The sequence below is a fragment of the Solanum pennellii genome, chromosome 9 (genome assembly GCF_001406875.1).
Source record: "Solanum pennellii chromosome 9, SPENNV200".
Classification (NCBI taxonomy): Eukaryota; Viridiplantae; Streptophyta; class Magnoliopsida; order Solanales; family Solanaceae; genus Solanum; species Solanum pennellii.
Window position 1 is genome coordinate 81494493 of NC_028645.1, and position 14965 is coordinate 81509457.

The 14965-nt window shown below is 36.6% G+C and overlaps 3 protein-coding genes across 6 annotated transcripts; 2 read left to right on the forward strand and 1 right to left on the reverse strand.

Annotated features, from left to right (window-relative positions):
* The first annotated feature begins 2258 nt into the window (after positions 1-2258).
* On the forward strand, positions 2259-4323 carry LOC107030473 (glycine-rich cell wall structural protein). The gene is made up of 2 exons (XM_027911705.1): positions 2259-3761; positions 3852-4323. Exons 1-2 carry the CDS (start codon positions 2591-2593, stop codon positions 4181-4183), a joined length of 1503 nt encoding a protein of 500 aa, XP_027767506.1. The 5' UTR covers positions 2259-2590; the 3' UTR covers positions 4184-4323.
* An 828-nt stretch (positions 4324-5151) lies between these two features.
* On the forward strand, positions 5152-11469 carry LOC107031378 (translation initiation factor eIF-2B subunit beta-like). 4 transcript variants are annotated; one of them, XR_003574405.1, is made up of 12 exons: positions 5152-5252; positions 5565-5694; positions 5789-5943; positions 7469-7756; positions 7842-7968; positions 8501-8608; positions 8709-8811; positions 8911-9036; positions 9819-10009; positions 10536-10628; positions 11103-11152; positions 11192-11469. XR_003574405.1 is itself a non-coding variant. In XM_015232724.2 (11 exons), the coding sequence occupies exons 2-10, from the start codon at positions 5642-5644 to the stop codon at positions 10624-10626; spliced, it is 1242 nt and encodes a 413-aa protein (XP_015088210.1). In that variant the 5' UTR covers positions 5152-5252; positions 5565-5641; the 3' UTR covers positions 10627-10628; positions 11103-11469. The 4 variants fall into 4 exon arrangements, 3 of the variants coding, with proteins under 3 accessions (XP_015088210.1, XP_015088209.1, XP_027767505.1); XM_015232724.2 differs by having other exon boundaries at positions 11103-11469; XM_015232723.2 differs by lacking the exon at positions 11103-11152 and having other exon boundaries at positions 11153-11469.
* Positions 11470-11670: 201 nt separating this feature from the next.
* Positions 11671-14851, reverse strand: LOC107031380 (50S ribosomal protein L28, chloroplastic). The gene is made up of 2 exons (XM_015232726.2): positions 14523-14851; positions 11671-12076 (listed from the first exon to the last, which is right to left on the reverse strand). Exons 1-2 carry the CDS (start codon positions 14737-14739, stop codon positions 11844-11846), a joined length of 450 nt encoding a protein of 149 aa, XP_015088212.1. The 5' UTR covers positions 14740-14851; the 3' UTR covers positions 11671-11843.
* Positions 14852-14965: the final 114 nt, after the last annotated feature.

The window sequence follows — 14965 nt, forward strand, 5'->3', positions numbered from 1 at the left end:
CTCAAAGATCATATCGGTGGAAGAATTTCACCTCAAAGCTCCCATGCGAACCTTATGTTTCTCTCGAGGCGAATTTTTTCAATGTAGAGTACTACAGATCCAGAAGATTTGCTTGTCAATCTACCAAAAAATCGAGATTAATCTACCAACATATATATGTATTTGTACATATATACCAAAGCAGTGATTTGATGGATTGACCTCGCTTTTTTGATAGATTGGCAAGCAAATCTTCTGGATCTGTAGTACTCTACTTCGAAAAAATTCACTTAGAGAGAAGCATGAGGTTTGCTGGGGAGCTTTAAGATGAAACTTCTTCCACCGATTGGAGCTTTGAGATGAAAAATTCGATTGTTTTCGCCTTAGCTTTGGAGATGAAAACAGTAGTGAAACTTCTTCCACAACATTCGAGTTTTGGAGAGAAGCTTTTAGTTTAGTGGGTTAGAGAGAAGCAAAATGAATTTTTAATTGATCTTGTGATTACTTTTCAATTTCTAAAATTTTCAGTGAGTTTTCAATTGGTTATAATCAATTAAATTATAAGTAAATGTAAAAGAATCCAACCATTTAAAAGATAATCGGTTTAATCATTCTTAAATCCCCCAAAATGATTTTTTAAACAACCTGAAATTTTCCTACAAATTAAAAAGGAATTTTAAATTTTATTTTTGGTCCACGCACCTAGAAATATTATCCTGCGCATATGTTTCGCTAGGTAATATCGTAGTTTAAGATTGAGAAATTTAAAATTTTTGTAAGAAAATCCGCAAAATATTACTTGGATAATTTTTTCCAGATATGAAAATGATGGTTAGTAATCTCATTTAAAAAATTTGAAAATCAATAGTTAAGCACGTTATAAACTAAAGTTGATATTCATAAACTTGTTAGGCCTTAGTTATAATATATGTATTAGTATTCATAAACATTCCATCCATTTCATTTTAATGGTTGCTTTAGTTGATAAAACTATTTCGTTTCATTTTAAATGTCGTTTTAGTTTAAAAAATTTATCTCAAAATAATTGTTATTTTATAAATTCAAAATTAAAACTGACAATTATTTTCAACTGTACCCTTAAAATGAAAGAAGCACTCAATTCTTTTTAACATTACTTATATATATTTTACATTTTAAATGTAAAAAAGCTAAGACGATAACTAATATAAAACGAACTAAGTAAATAATATATATTCAAATTGACTACTATTTTTTTTCTTAAATACATTAATGATGTAGCATAATAGAAAAAGCTTTTGAGTGTAATTAATTAATTACTCATAAATAATTAGGTATGAAAAGGGAAGTTCAAAACTTTTATGGAGGCTTTTAAGAACCTTTTGGTTCTTAATTTTTACCCCTTCCGTCTCAATTATCAATCACAATTTTTAAAAATACTAATTTTGAATTATTTATCATTTCAAAAGTTAATTTTTAATTTTATTTATCCTTAATATCTTAATACATAATAAAGGAAAAATTAGCAAAATCATTTTTAAATATTATTTTTTTTAATAAATATATATATAAAAAAAATACGATAAATAATTGAAGACAGATAGATAGTAGAAATCAAGAAGCTATATATTAGCATCTTAGCTGAAAACCATCAAAAATTGAATTTTAAGTTTTAAGTCAAATTGATGAAGCTTTAACAAAAGCCACTACTGCTGTCAATTTTAGAACCCAAAATTAATTTTATTGTGCCAACAAACTCAAAATCACATAAATTTATTATATACCCCCATTAGGCATACACAATATTTCTTTAAAAAAATAGTTGTCAAATTAAATAATTTTAATGTCTGTATACTAATAATGTACATAACTTTTTTATACTATTAATGTAGTTCTACTTTTGTGCTAGTAAGTCAATCACCGTTCACACAAATGTGAACGTAGCTGATTCATTTGAATTCAGTATTTTTATGTGAAATATAAATTTAATAAAATTCATTAAAATTATATAAAAACTCACTTAATTAAAATTACAATAAGGTTAATGCTAATGGCCATAAAATACTAAAGTAAATTCAGAATTTACTTATGCATTTATTGGATTACCTAGCTATTAATATTTATAAAAAAAAATGTTGACGAGTAATTTAATTGTGTAAGTAATTTATTTGACTTACGTTGCGTATAACTTAAACAATTTGACTGAGAAATTCTAGCATTTAATGCAAAATGAAAGAAAACACTACTTCAATTCAATTATAGGCAGACAATTTTTTTGTATTCAACATTGAATTAGAGTATGGACCAAGGAAATAATATTTGACCATGTTGTCTGAAAGAAAAATGGTTTTGTTTCAAATTAAGATGAAAATTGTTTTCTTATGATGAAGAGATAAAAGAGTCATTAAAAAACAGGTTCTCATTATTATGTATGAATCCCAACTCTGAATGTGGCAAACGGATAGTAGTTGAAGCAAATTAATGCAAAAATATATAATCAATGCAAGAGCAAGAAATGTCAAGTTTTCTAGCAAGTATATAATGCCCTTTGGATCTTGATGCCATTTGCTCAAACAGAAAAAATAAATAAATATAGGGGTCACATACAATTCAAAAGTTTTATTCTTTGAAGATGATTAGTGAGGGAGTGATGAGGGTAGGGGTGTTAGCATTACTTTGCTTTTATGTTCTTGTGGGGAGTGTGGCTTTAGCTAGAAATGTGAAAGATTTTGAGGATGAGAAGTTTTCAACTATTGGTGAGGGAGGGGGACTTGGTGGTGGTTTTGGTGCAGGTGGAGGTTTTGGCAGTGCAGGTGGTGGAGGGTATGGTGGAGGCGGAGGAGGTGGTTATGGTGGCGGTGGTATAGGTGGTGGTTTTGGAAAAGGTGGTGGAATTGGGGGTGGTGCAGGAGGCGCGGGTGGAATAGGTGGAGGAATTGGGGGTGGTGCGGGAGGCGGAGGAGGAATAGGTGGAGGCATTGGCAAAGGTGGTGGCATTGGAGGAGGAGTTGGTGGCGGTGCAGGAGGTGGCATTGGAGGTGGAGCTGGCATTGGAGGAGGAGCTGGTGGTGGTGCAGGAGGCGGGGGTGGAATAGGTGGAGGTGTTGGAGGTGGAGCTGGTGGCGGCGGAGGAATCGGTAAAGGTGGTGGCATCGGAGGAGGAGTTGGTGGCGGTGCAGGAGGTGGGGGTGGAATAGGTGGAGGTGTTGGTAAAGGTGGTGGCATTGGAGGTGGAGCGGGTGGCGGTGCAGGAGGTGGTATTGGTGGGGGAGCTGGAGGTGGAAAAGGAGGAGGAATTGGTGGTGGTGCTGGTGGAGGAGCCGGTGGTGGTATAGGAGGAGGCATCGGTGGAGGAGTTGGAGGTGGTGCAGGAGGAGGTATTGGAAAAGGTGGTGGCATAGGTGGAGGAGCCGGAGGTGGTGCTGGAGGCGGCTTCGGTAAAGGTGGTGGCATAGGAGGTGGTATTGGCAAAGGTGGCGGCATTGGTGGAGGAGTTGGGGGTGGTGCTGGAGGTGGAATTGGCAAAGGTGGAGGCATTGGAGGTGGCGTAGGTGGAGGTGCCGGTGGTGGTGTAGGAGGAGGAATTGGCAAAGGTGGTGGTATTGGTGGTGGTGCAGGAGGAGGAGTTGGTGCTGGCATTGGTGGAGGAGCCGGTGGTGGTGGAGGAGGAGGAGTTGGTGGTGGCGTCGGAGGAGGTGTCGGTGGTGGTGCAGGAGGAGGAGTTGGTGCTGGCATTGGTGGAGGTGCCGGTGGTGGTGGTGGTGGTGGAGGAGGAGTTGGTGGTGGCGTCGGAGGAGGTGTCGGTGGTGGTGCAGGAGGAGGAGTTGGTGGTGGCGTCGGAGGAGGTGCCGGTGGTGGTGGTGGTGGAGGAGGAGGAGGAGGAGGAGGGGGAGGAGTTGGTGGTGGCGTCGGAGGAGGTGTTGGTGGTGGTGCAGGAGGAGGAGTTGGTGGTGGCATCGGAGGTGGAGGTGGCGGTGGCGGTGGAGGTGGGGGAGGAGGAGGAGGAGTTGGTGGTGGCGTTGGCGGAGGTGTTGGTGGTGGTGTAGGAGGAGGAATTGGCAAAGGTGGCGGCATCGGATTTGGTGGTGGTGGTGGCGGAGGAGGAGGAATCGGTGGCATTGGAGGAGGTGCCGGTGGTGGATTTGGAGGCGGATTTGGTGTAGGCGGTAGTTTAGGTGCAGGTATCGGAGGTGGTGTTGGTGGTGGAATTGGAGGAGGTTACTAAATATCCTCTAATATCATTCAACACCAGATTAAGCTGCTGCAATGTTATTATTATCATTCTATTTTCAGAATTGTAATTCATTAATATTACATGTAATGAACTGAAATTCCTACATCAATTCTATTCATTATTAAATGCAATATTATTTTCCTTTATAAAGCCCCTAATTAACAATATCCATCAAATTTATGAAACTGAAATATACAATATTTAATGTGCAAGAAATTAAACATGAGGCGAAAATGAACATAAACTATATTATATAGCAAAAATAGCTAATAATCTGTATAAATTGTTGAATTTTCTTAACACAATTTTGATATTTCTTTTTTAAAAAAGTAAAAATAACATAACACCTATAATTCAAATTCTCAACCGCAAAATCTAATTTTTGAGTCACCATTGGCATTTGGCATTGCACTACAAAAGTTCTAATTACCAAAGACAAAGAGATTCAATAATATTTTATAATTATTTTTAACTCGATGTACAATATCTAAAATTTATTTTCTAAAAAAAGACAATTTTATTAGGTATTTCATTTGAATTAGCTCGGAAAATAATCAAAAGAAAGAGATATAGCTAAAATTATATTTGAATAATTATTTTCTTGTTACGAATTTCATATCTAATTAGTATCATTTTGTTCTCTTTTCAACTTTTTCAACCTGAATTAAGTATGTTTTAATACATAGATAATGAAGTTCAGAAATGAGAAAAGAACAATTAATATTAACAGGATAAAATTCACCAAAAAATAATAATAATTCAAATGTGAGTTTTATAATAATCCTTATAAGAAAAAATACGTATAAAGTGAGTTAAGAAATATGAAATCTCACGTCTAACAAATATTAAATGATTTCTTTCCATACTTTAATAAATAGAATTACATAATAATTATATTGATGGATAAAATTAATTGTATTGCTTTTAGACGATCACACGAGATACCGTGATTATAAAAGAAAAAAAAAGGTTAGAGCCCTAAAACCCCTTTTAAACCCTTTACATTTCTAGGACTGTGGAGTTCCCATTTTCATTGCAACAAAATCTCTGTCATCAAAAGGTAAAACTACTAATACAAAATTCTATCTTCTGTAAATCCCTTTTAATTCATACCTCTCCATGTATTCAAAAATGGTAGAAATTAACAAATAATTTTTTTTTTAATAAAAAAGAGAGAAAAGATTTCAGCTTTTCTTCTCCTTCAATTTGGGGTTGTTTTTTTTTTTTTTTTGGGTTAATGGTTAGTATATTGAAGCACTAAATTGTGGTTGGTTTCAGATTTTAACTAATATATTCAAGATTGCTCCTTTTTTTGTTTTCTTAAGAATCAAGAATGTAAGTGAACATATTAAAAATTTGTTCTTTTTTCCAGGTTATTGTCATTTTGTGCAAAGGGGGGGTGTTTTTCTAATCTATAAGAGTTGTTCTGGTGATTTATTGAGTTGAAAAATGCCGGATATTGAGAGACTTGTGAATGATTTTGTTGCAAAGCTCAGCAAACGGTTAGTACTGCAGTTATAGGAATTATCTGGAAGTATCACTTGTTTGATTTGATTGGCTAATATGGTTATCTGCTTTTCTGTTTTTGAATGATAGTAAGGTTGAAGGGTCACAAGCAACTTCGCGGCTAACAGCAGAGTTGCTTCGTTCTGTAGTTTCGTTGCAAAGATTGCCACCTACTAACTCAGCTGCAGTGCTCATTGAGGCTGTGAGAGGTATAGGTGTTAAATTGGTTGCTGCCAACCCCGTTGGTAAGCGTTTTATCCGCTAATACATGAATGAGGATCTGCTTGTAGTTATTTTGATGTTCTAGAATGGAACTTATTTTTTGAAGTAGTTAATGAGTTATTCAATCCTGGTTAGTAGTGGGAAATTTGGATGCTGGAGATGTTTTTTAAGCATATAGTTTGGGACAGGACATTTGTCTCTGTTATGCAATCTTCTTGTGTTCCAAATGAACGGAAAAGTTCTTTCAATGATATATTTGCTTCGTGTCTAGTTTGATACCAGTTGCTTCACTTGCTCGAAATGTAGAAAAATTTGGATATAGCTGATTAACTAGTTGTGTTAACTTTGTTTACTAGTCATGTGTAGTAGGACTTATTTGATCTATGGTTTAGTGTAAGTCATTAACTGCAGCTGCTGCTACATTTGTTTGTTTCATTTTTGGACTCGAATTCTGCTAACATGTAGTGCTATACATTTTTTTTGTTGAACTGGTAACACCTTCGTATTAAAATCATAAAAAGGCTGTGAAAGCCATAATTAAGGAGAAAGTGAAGCAAAATATAAACTGTGAGTTCCCAGTGACATGATTTGAGTGTGTTGAGGAATTCAGTGAATCCGTCTACCTCCCAATCATTTAGGAGTCTCCTGAAACTGAAATTCCAGCCTTGATTGCTCCAAACTTCACTAATGTTAACCCTTTGTTGTTGATTTAAAATGAAAACATACGGATATAAGAGTTTGAAAGAGCTATCTCCTATGCAGTTGTCCTCCCAAAAGGATGTTTCAAGCCGATTACCAAATTTTAGTGCTTATCTTGCTGCTGAAAATTTGCCAGAGATTTCTGATAGTCTTCTGGACACTGACCCCGTACACAATGTTGACTGATTTTGTCTTCTATGGTCTTCATCTCCGTATTTGATCACCTTCTTCTACAAAGATTGATCTTTGTTGGAGTATCTCCATAATCTCTTTATGAGCAGACTTTAGTTCTGCTTTCAAAGTTTTTTTATACCTACTCCTCCTTGCTTTTTAACGAGGGTAAGAGTTTTCCACTTCACAAGGTGGAAGCCTCTTCTTCCCTTGCCATAAAAGTTTCATTGTTAATCTCCTCCCTCTGTCAAAGCTAAGACATATACATCTGCTATGATAGAGAGAGGTGGTGCCCTATTTCCGATTTATTCCAGCGTGTTGGGTGTCCTTCTGCACATTTTCTTTGGCATGAACCCCATTTCTCATTATTTGTCAGTCCACTTACTAAAGGATGTGTACATATATGTAAAAGGGCTCGGTGCACGAACATCCTGCGTTCACGCAGGGTCCGGGAAATGTCACATCTGAAGGTGTAGTGTAGGAAGCTATCTTGATGCAAGCATCCGTCACTAATTTCACTGCTTGAACCCATTGATTTCAATGCAAGGATTGTCAACAGACTTCATATTGAGAACTTATAGTAAATTAATGACCTCTGAATTCTGATAGCACTCTAGATTAAGTAATCATATTTGTTTATGCCAAGAATGATATAACCAAAATTTGATGAAATTGCAGAGCTTGCTGTTGGAAATATTGTTAGGCGTGTTCTTCATATTATCCGGGAGGAGGATCTTTCTCTTTTGACCAGTAAAACAAGCGACTTAGATTTATCAGCTGCAAGTGATGATGAACGAACCATAGACCAGGATTATGACCCAACTCAGTCTGCTGCCGCAGCTGCAGCTAAAAGTTTTCTACGGCCTCCTTCATTGCATGCACTTCTGGAGAATATGTCGGATAAAGCTGTACCGACTAACAATTACACCTCCTCTTCAGGTGGAGATACTGAAGAGAAAAGTAAAGGTAAACGCTCCTGTGCACATGAATTTGAAGCAATCTAGTCATTTTTTAGTTTCAGTACTGAATTATCTGTTATTCTGTGCTGTAGCTGATAAACTTGCCAGGACTCGGAAGTTAAAGCATGATGTTATTGAGGCAATTAACATATTAATTGAAGATATTGATACTTCTCATGAGCTGATTGCGGAACAGGCAGTTGAGCATATTCACCAAAAGTATTTACCTTTCGCACGTACTGGAAAATATGTCTTTATTTTGTTATGCACACTACATATTTCAAGCAACATTGTAGCATGATTTGAACACATGCAATGGATATTTTCATTTCACTGTTCCCCATTGTTTGTTGTTCAAGGGGATTACCTTTGCAGTTCAAAAAAAATTGTGATAGGTAACTCAGGACTCACAGCTTGGGTGCGAGGAAAATGCCACTTCCCTTGATGGATAGACATTTTATCTGATAAATTAACACATTTTGTTAATCAATGACAAATCTACTGTTCCAACCTTGCTGTGAAAATGACAAAGATAGGCTTGTAGCTTAATATGCAGTTGCTGTCCTTCTTTACATTGCTCCGGGGTGATATAGTTACGATTATAATTGCAATGCAAATGCTTTTTTTTTTTTGTTTTAACTTTCACCTCTAATTTATTTATTTGCTCTTTTTCATATAGCTGCATAGTTGTGGCGAATGTATTTTTTCAAATCAAAATGCTATAGCTAATTAAGAAATGCAATTTTTTCAGTGAAGTAATACTAACACTAGGTAGTTCGAGAACTGCCTTTGAATTCCTCTGTGCTGCAAAAGAGAAAAAACGGTCTTTTCGTGTGGTTGTTGCAGAGGGCGCACCGAGGTTTGTGGAGTATTCTGTAATTTCCGGGAAATAAATGAAACATGAACCTTCTTTTTCATTTTAACTGAAAAATATCCCCTCTTTGTTTGTGCTTGATCAGGTACCAGGGGCATGCTCTTGCAAAAGAGTTGGTATCAAGAGGTCTACAAACTATAGTTGTAACAGATTCTGCTGTTTTTGCAATGATTTCTAGAGTAAATATGGTAACTTTCTGGATTGGCTCTTTTATGTGTAGTACCAATCTGTAACCTTGTTCTGCTGCTTCGGCTACCTGTGCTCAGAACCGTAACCTTGTTCTGTAGGTTATAGTGGGAGTTCATGCAGTGATGGCCAATGGTGGTGTCATTGCACCTGTTGGAATGAATATGGTTGCACTTGCCGCTCAAAAGCATGCTGTTCCATTTGTCGTAGTTGCTGGCATTCACAAGGTATCTGAGCTTTATTATCTCTACATATTACTCCCTCCATTTAAATTTGTTTGTCTTAGTTTCCTTCTTAGTTTGTTTCAAAACAAATTCCTCTTTCCTTTTTTGGCAACTTCTTGATTCGAACTTTCCACATGAAATATTTAAGGACACGAGATTGAAGGGCATTTTGGTACATTCCAAAGTCTTCTTTACTTTCTTAAACTCCATGCCAAGTCAAAACCAACCAAACAAATTGAAACGGAGGGAGTTCTTTTTTCCTTACCCATCCCCAGGACACCCACCCTTTTGCTCCTTTGGTGACTCAAACCCACAATCTTAGGGTTGGAGGTGAGAGGGGCTTACCATCCATGCAACTCCTGCGTCTGCAATGGAGGGACTAACTATCAAAAAGGTATTATTAAGGTGGGTGTGGGGGTGGGGGTGGGGGGGTGGAGAGAGAGAGGTCATGAGAACTATCAACTTGTACAGTCCAAACCATTTAAGTGGCTATTCTCTCAGCTCTTACTATTGGCGATTTTTATACATCTTGCTGATTATCATTCTCAATTTAGAAGGCTCTGATAACATGAGAAGAACTCAGCTTTTCAGGTTTACTATGATGTTCAGAACCTTTAAAAATGGTGTATAATGTTGATGTAAGGCTTTGCAGATCCTTGAATCCATTTTGAGTTGACCATAAAGTTATCCTTTTTACGCTTGCCACTTCACCAGCAAATTGTTTTTCTACTTTTTCTTGTGGTTATCATTAGCTAGTCCGTTTAACTATTTTCTTTCTGCTACAGTTGTGCCCTTCTTATCCACACAATCCAGAGGTTTGTCTGAATGACATGCGATCCCCTGCTGAACTTCTCGAATTCGGGCGATTTTCAAACTGCATGGAATTTGGAATGGATAGTGGGGCTCCTCTTCAAGTTGTCAACCCTGCTTTTGATTATGTGGCACCCGAGCTTGTCAGCCTTCTCATCACCGACATGTGAGGATTCTTTACCATTTTCAACTTTTTATTTGTCTTTGCAACAACGATGCCTCAATCCCGAGCTAATTTTGGCTTGCACATAACAAAGCAGCGTGGATAATACAGTTCTACATTGTATCCTCTACTAATATACGGGAAATCTTTTATTTTGTTATGTTTAGTATTGGTTAAATAATCAATTCATGCACCATTCAGTATGATGAAGTTCAGTTTACTTTTCAAAGAAAAAGACTACTGCGTTTTAACTCCACCATAGTTTATAGTGCATACAATAAACTCTAAAAAAATCGAGTCAAGGTTTTACATGCAAAAGTTTGGTGTATTTGGACTTAGATAGGCTTAAGGGAGCAACATGGACCATGAGGATTCATGTAGCCGACCCACGTTGCTTGGGATTGAGGTTTAGTGGTTGTTGTGTTTAAGAGGGCGTGCAACGGGAATTCATAATGTATTATTTTGCCACTTTATGAGTTAATAAGCAGTTTTATGATAATAATACTTCTTGCATCTTTCTGATTTACAGTGGAGGGCATAACCCGTCATATATGTATCGTCTCATATCGGACTACTACTCAGCTGATGATTTTGATTTGCAAGGGAGGATACATAAATGAAGGTGATACTTCCTTTAAATTCTGGTTTTGACTTCGAAATAATCTTTCTGAACATTGAACATGTTTGTTGGCCATTTTTAGGAGAAAAAATTGACTGCTTCGGCAATTAAAGCTACTTTTATTATTTAACCATGGTTAAATTGCCATCCTCTGTACATAATGTCAAATAAAAATATAAGAAAATGAGAATCTTTTGATAAAGCGTCAATATACACATCAGAATCTATAGCATAGCTAGAACTATAAAGAAGGAAAGAAAAGCAAAACAAAGTTTTATCTCAATTTCAGACTACTGCACTACCTGTCCTTGGATTAACTTGATTCAGTGCTTATATTGGGTGCGAGTAAGTTTTTACCTTTCTGAAATCAATCTTTGTTGGCGAGTTACTATGTATCTTTAGTCTATTAGACTCTTATTACGACCACACAAAAACTTTTATGATTGTTGCTTTAATCAGTTTTTTTTGTTTATGCAGAAAGTATATTGAACTCCTTACTGAATTTAAGCAATACATGCTGATTTCAGGTATCTTTTGGAGAGCTGTAGTTGACTGATGAAGAGAAGTGGCAACCAAAAAATCAAATGGAATGTGTTTGTTATCCACTTTGTTGGATAGCTATAAATGAGCTTTTTAGCATAGACTTTCTGAACATACTGTACTTTGTTCAGACTTAGTTTTGACTTGTTTAATGTAATGTAATGTGTCAAAGGTGGTGATATTAGTTCGTTTCGTTCTTGTTATAGGTGAATGTTTAGATAAACTTTACCTCTTGAATTACATGTATCCTCTATGCATTTGTCTCTTGAATGTAAAGGTTAAACGAGTATCATGCACACACAAATATGGAACTTTGATTCCCTTTTTTGGTTGTGCATAACCACTCTTAAGAAGCTCATAGAGGGACCAAAAAACACCTTTCGCTCTTCACCCTTAGTCCGCGACTAAGTGGGAATCATCTGAACTGCAGAAGCAGTGTCACTTTCACAGGGTTTATTAGTGAACAGCCTGCATTTCCAGGCTAAACTGTTCTTTTCTTGAGATATGAGAGAATGTTGTTGATATTCATTGAAAAGTAGGTGATCAAGATATGCTTGGAGAGTAATATCATGAAAACATATAACTACAAATCAACAAGCAATGCCAAAAAAATAAAGTTATGGTTTTTGAGGGCATCAAAATTAGTGTCCAAACAAATATGCTATCAGGTTCCAGGTTCTACTTCTTGCTGAGATCAATCCCAGCTTTCTTGGCTACAGCATCAAGTCCATTTTTCTCAATGGTCTTTATGGCCTTTGTTGACAACCTCAGTTTCACGAATCGTTTGCCTTCCTCCCACCAAATTCTCTTGTATTGAAGGTTTACGAATTGCAACTTTTTCGTTTTGTGGTTTGAATGAGAGACCTTGTTTGCCCTGTTGGACTTCTTGCCAGTGAAGGGGCATACTCTACCTGAAAAAACAGAATGTATTCTCTTAATATTCTGTACTCTACTTATCATAAAGAGGCGCCAAGATATTCGAGCACAACCGACAAAAATGCAGGAAAGCAGGGGGGGAAAGGAAAGATCATGATGATGTAAGGCAAAGGATGCTTCACTGGAAATATTTGATTACTCTTGTCCCTAATTTGTTTTATTTTACCTATTAGCTCAAAGGCTTTAAGTAGTTTTGGACTAAAAAAACAAAGGAATTCAGGATGCAGTTTGCAAATGCAGCAACTTAGAAAGGGAGTCAAAGCAAGCAAGAGTGTCAGTGATATAGTGCTCCTAATGACTCTCATAATGTGCTTTCTGATTAGTAAACTAAAGCTTCATCAGTGATCTAAAAGCCAAATACTGCCATTACTGGATTACACAAAAGAAGTCAACCCTTTACAATTTGTTGTCATACAATGAGAACGAATTAAACCAAGCTATTATCATCATATTCAAAATATAATGTACGCCAGAGGGGCGAACACATCGAAGATTCAAGTTCTGTAGATTTTTCCTTCCAAATCTGCAGCTAACACACTCTCTCAGCCTCTCATTATTGGTTTCGTCTTCTTTTTCACTAGTCTGGTCACTTGTAATAAGGACACAGGTGGGTAAATAAATATTAAAAAATTACACAGTGCAGAAGGTGGATTTGAGAGGTAAATGGATTTACATATTCTTGATAGCGAGAAATCTACTTTCATAAGCTTTGAATCTCATTAAGCTTTTATTTCACTATTAGGCTGCAAGTTTCATGGACAGAAGTATAGGCAGATGGCAAGCTGCAGACAAGGAAAACTTGCCAAAAGGAAATCCTGCTCATTATCAAGAGAGGTGAAAGCAAGAAAATGAAGCTCCCTTTAGGCTGCACTCAGTTTTTAATGAGACCTAAAAGGCCTCAACAAGAATTATAATATCTTCTCATGCATATAGTATTTCTTTTGCAGCTTTGTCTATGAATTGCAGCACAGGAATACAAACTTTGTTAACCAAAAAACTGTTGATACCATCTATATAAGAAATTTATCATGAAATAATTTATAATCCTTCACTTGGACAATCTGTTATGCCTTAAATATCGGCAATCGCTAAGTCAGAGAACAAAGAGCCAAGGAGGAAAAATTAGGGATCATTCAGTAAATGAAGACAACTATGGACAAACTTCCAAACTATATACCATATTTTATTACTCTTGTTGTTATTAATGCAGTTAACGCTGCAGCTCCCTTTAATCAATTTGCTGTAGTCCATCAAGCTCTTCCCAGTTCGTTAATTTTGCACATGGTGAGGTTGTCCTATCCCTATTTCTTGCGACTGTGGACAGACTTTTAAACCCCTGGAATGATGACACCCCTTTAATCTCTCCTCTTGAAGTTATATAAGAGGTTGTTTAGATAGTAAACTATAATATGGTTTTTAATCATTGATTATCATATGTAACTTAATAATATGTGAATTAATGTCAAGTGCTCAGTTTACCATACCACAGATTTCAAGAAAACAATATATTTAGTTTGCAAATTGCAACTGAATTAAACTTTTTCCAACTTTAGCTATGTCTTCGGATCCTCCACACTGTAAGGGATAATTTTCATCCCATATCAGCAATACTAACTTTCACTTGGTACTAAACAATCTAACGTAATGTGCTGTTAACACAAAGCATTCTAGACACCCGACTACTAAATGGGGTCTCTGGTATGGAATGAGCAATTATTTGAGTAACACACAATCTCATGATGATTTCGGTCCTGTGACCCTTCGAGTACGGCCACTCCACACACACACACACACAAAAAGGCTACCTGCACCAAAATGGTGATTCATCGTATTAACATTTGAAAGTTATCATCTTTCCTTTTTCCCCATCAATGTTCAAGAAGAACTTACTATTCCTAGTTCATGGGTAGAAGGACCGAAGGTGTATATCATACAGTATCCCTTTGCATGTGATCCAATTAATTGAAATTGAGAAAGCTGAAATGTCACCTCTACCATCAATAGGTCTACAAAGTTAATATTTCCGCCCCTCGAACTCGTAACCTTCAGGTCAGCAAAGGAGCAACCTTGCAATTGCACCAAGACTCTTGTTTTATTTTAAGTAATGGTAGTGTCGGGGTCAGTTTGCACATACTTCAACAACCATTACCCTAAGTAACAAGTACTTAACTAAACTTCAAATTATCAGATACAATTTCTTTTTGACAATTGTGGTGTATGGCCAGTATGTGCGCCCCACGACTAATTCTAAGGTTACCTACTGCTTCCCACAAGCACAATTTCTTACACATAATTCACAATATTGTTAAAACCCAACAATTCACTGAAACAAACAGTTCATGCGCATATTACTAGACCAAAAAAGAAACAACCCCAACAACTAAAAACACAAAGAACACAACAAAAGGGTAGAGAAATTACGAGCAACGGGTTGAAGGGCTGTCTTGAAAGGAACAGAAATTGAAGCAGGAGAGCTCAAATGGGTGCTTGAAATCTTGATGCCACTCAATTGAGAAGTCACAAAACTCAACTCTGAGCTGAATTTCACCTTGGGTAAAGCCCTTTTGGTCACTGCAAATGTCCTGTTACCACCCACTACTGGTCCTCTGAGGCTTATACCCGCTGTGATTGTCGCCATTTTTGCAAACCAATTCCTCAAAGCAAGAATCTTTTTTGGCTCAAGAATGTTGTTTTTTTGAAGAAGGAAGTGAAGAGTGGATAACGAAATGGATGTGGGTAATGGTTTTATTTCTTGGCCTTTTGTTTTTTTAGCCTTAAAACTTTTTTTTTTCGTGCTGTGTATGATATTCATATTCGTTGAATTAAATTTGAATTTGTGCATCGCAAGGTTTATTTATGAGATA